At 34.3% G+C, this 3,317-nt stretch overlaps 1 protein-coding gene across 1 annotated transcript; it reads left to right on the top strand.

Moving 5' to 3' along the window:
• Positions 1 to 730: 730 nt before the first annotated feature.
• On the top strand, positions 731 to 2,125 carry LOC111435502. Its single transcript, XM_023072886.1, has one exon. It carries the CDS (start codon positions 731 to 733, stop codon positions 2,123 to 2,125), a length of 1,395 nt encoding a protein of 464 aa, XP_022928654.1.
• The last annotated feature ends 1,192 nt before the right edge of the window (positions 2,126 to 3,317 follow it).

Raw genomic sequence — 3,317 nt, 5'->3', positions numbered from 1 at the left:
ATAAATTCTTAAGGTAAAAGTTTGAAATATTAATAAATATTTTGGTGAAAGTAGTTATGCATTTAGTGACATTAAACAAAGTGTACAAAGCCTTAGTGAAGTGAAAGATGAAATACACCAACTATACTTTTAATTGTGCTTTTCTCGTAATATAGCTTTCTTTCACCGGATTACATATCTAATGGAGCGGAAAATGTGGGAGGGGTAAAGAAAAAAATTCGTATGAACCTTTAAACTGTTGGAATGATATCCATTAGAGCATGCTTCGATTATCTTAGTTTGCCTCATTTTACTAAAATTAATCTCGGGATATGTCTTAGTTACGTTTTTATCTTCTTTTTTTCGTTTATGTATCCGTTCTTGTTAATTCTACACGGTTACTTTTCCTCGTACCTTTTGAGAAGAAAAGATAAAACATTATTCTATGTTTTAAAAACATAAAATGAGGTATTGCTTTGTTTAGTGTCTTCTGATGACATACTGAATACATTATTGATTTGATAGTTTTTGTCCCAAAGTCTAATTCTAGCGGTCAGGTTTAGGTATTAATTTTATCTTCCCAACTACCTCATTTAATGTCGACTTTGAATCATATTACTGTATAGTTCTCGGCTTTGATTTATTGGTTTAAGTTCTAAAATTTATCTATAAATAGCCATTCTCGTTTTAATTTTAAAGCACACTCATCCGTAGTGAAAACTTGCTAATAAAAATCAAGAAAAAGGAGAAAATGGTGCTCCCGAGGTACGTGGCTTTCAAATCCAAGGCAGATGACTTGTATTTGAAGTACGTAAAAGAAGATGTTCAAATTCATGGATACATCAAGTACGATGCACACAATGTGGTGACCCCTCACACAAAATATGAAGTGGAGCCTGCTAAAGTTGGCAAAGGCTTTGTGAATATCAGGTGTTGTTACAACAACAAATATTGGGTTTGTCCTTCAATCAACACTCAATATGTGGTTGCAGTAGCTGATGAACCAAATGAAGATCAATCCAATTGGGCGTGTACGTTGTTTGAACCCATCTTTGATCCGGATCATCAAGCCTATCGGATTAAGCATGTCTACTTTGGCTACAATACATGTAGTTGGAGGGACGGCCTAGCTCGGGACAGGTGCTTGTATATGGGGTATTCAACTCCAGACGCCAACCTCTGCGATCTTCATGTTGCTATTGACTGGGAATCATTCTATGTTTTACCCAAATATGTTGCATTTAAAGGTGACAATGGAAATTACCTTCAAGCATGCTGGTTTCAAGGGCTTCCATATCTCCAATTTTCTGCTGATGATATTGGAGATCCAAAAGTGGGAAATGAAGTTTCAACAACAAATGATGGAAATGTTCGCATTAAGTCAAACCACTTTGGAAAATTATGGAGACGGAGTCCAAATTGGATTTGGGTAGATTCAAATGACACCACTGGAAATAACAAAGATACATTATTTTGGCCGGTAAAAGTTGATAACAAGTTTGTGGCGCTTCGTAATTTGGGTAACAATTATTTTTGTAAGAGGCTCACAACGGAGGGTAAGACAAATTGTCTTAATGCTGGTGTCCCCACCATCACTAAGGAAGCACGCTTGGAGATACAAGAGTTGGTTCTTTCCAGAAGCATCTATAATGTCATATTTCATCTTTTGGATGCACGGATTTATGGACAACATGTCATCACCATGGCCAATGGAGATGCTAGTAATAGTTCCAATAAAGAAAACACTATAGATATGAAGCTCCATTACACGATTTCTGAGAGTAATAAATGGTGTTCCACTGTTTCTGCTAAAGTCGGTGTACAGACATCAATTCAAACGGGTATTCCACTGATTGCAGAGGGAAAAATTGAAATGTCTGCTGAGTTTTCTGGCGAATATACATGGGGAGAAACTAAATCAAAATCATCTGAGATAGAGACCGTTTACACTGTAACTGTGCCACCCATGTCTAGGGTGAGAGTGAGTCTACTCGCAACAAAAGGTCAATGCGATGTCCCATATTCGTATGCTCAACGTGACACTCTTATGAATGGGGACCAAGTGACTAATTATTACGATGATGGAATATATACTGCCGTCAATTGCTACAACTTCAAATATGAGACTAAGCAAGAGCCGCTGTAAGGTGTTTGCTTCGCACTATTATAAGTATTTGGGTCGACACCAATTAGTCTCTCTTAGTTATAATCTAGGAGGGTTGGCTTGAAATAAGGTTATCAACCATTAAAATAAGATTGGTGGAACCCAAATATGAACTTTTATGGTTTATATGTTCTCTATCATCATGGTGACTATAAATTATTGTCTTTTTCATTACTGTATAAGAAATTTCCTCGTCTATAAATATTAAAAATTTAAATATTTCATAAATAATCTTTTAAAAAATCAAATAAAATGTTTGGATATAAAAAATAGACTCATAAGAGTTTTAAAAAACAAAACAAAATTTTAGATCTATAAAAGTAGTGTTTAAAAGTTAAAAAATATTTTCATTGTTTTAAAAGGGCATTAATACATTTAAATTTTTAGAAAAAAATTCAATTTTAATTTTAATTTTTTAATTTTTAATTTTTATTATGTTTTATGTATGAACAAAAATTATAAAAGATGTGTCCATGACATATGGGACAAAATTGATGGACAATAACTTGTCTATGGACTCTAATTTTCAAAAGAGTGGTTNTTAAAATATAATTTTCCATATATTTATATTATATCAAAGTTCATGCATAAGTAGTTAAAACATAACATAATAGTTAAAATACAAAATAAGGAATGTACACAAAATATTTAGAACAAAAGGGTGTGAAGGATGACGGATGAGGCTTGTCAATGACACCTACTCAAGAGTCTGTTCCCGACCCCAACCATCTCCTTATTTACCTGAAAAGGATGGAAAACATGGAGTGAGTACAAAGACTTAGTAAGTAATTTATTTGTAGGCTTTTAATCGTGTCCTTGATATGCTAGGGTGTTCTAGTTTTTGTTGCAAGTACGTAGGCCTTTTAGTTATGTTCTTGACTTTTAGTTCTTATCGGGATCTATCCTGAGGACTTTGGTCCTTGGATTCGGAGGTCTGAGATCTAAGGGCCTTCGTACTATGGTTTTGGGTTCTTTTCTTTCAAACTTGGATCTTGATGTCTTATTCCTCGATCATTATCTATTCTTAGTTACTTTTTAGGTTCTTGTTATGTTCTTGGTTTGTCCTCCAAGACACTCCCTTTAGGATTTACATTACTAGTCATGAACCTGACAATATGTATTCAAGGCTTCATATGTTCCAAGCGATACATTCTGAGCCAACGTTCAAGGCTTC

This window comes from Cucurbita moschata, unplaced genomic scaffold (genome assembly GCF_002738365.1).
Source record: "Cucurbita moschata cultivar Rifu unplaced genomic scaffold, Cmos_1.0 Cmo_Scf00049, whole genome shotgun sequence".
Lineage (NCBI taxonomy): Eukaryota > Viridiplantae > Streptophyta > Magnoliopsida > Cucurbitales > Cucurbitaceae > Cucurbita > Cucurbita moschata.
This window is presented reverse-complemented; position numbering and strand designations above follow the sequence as displayed.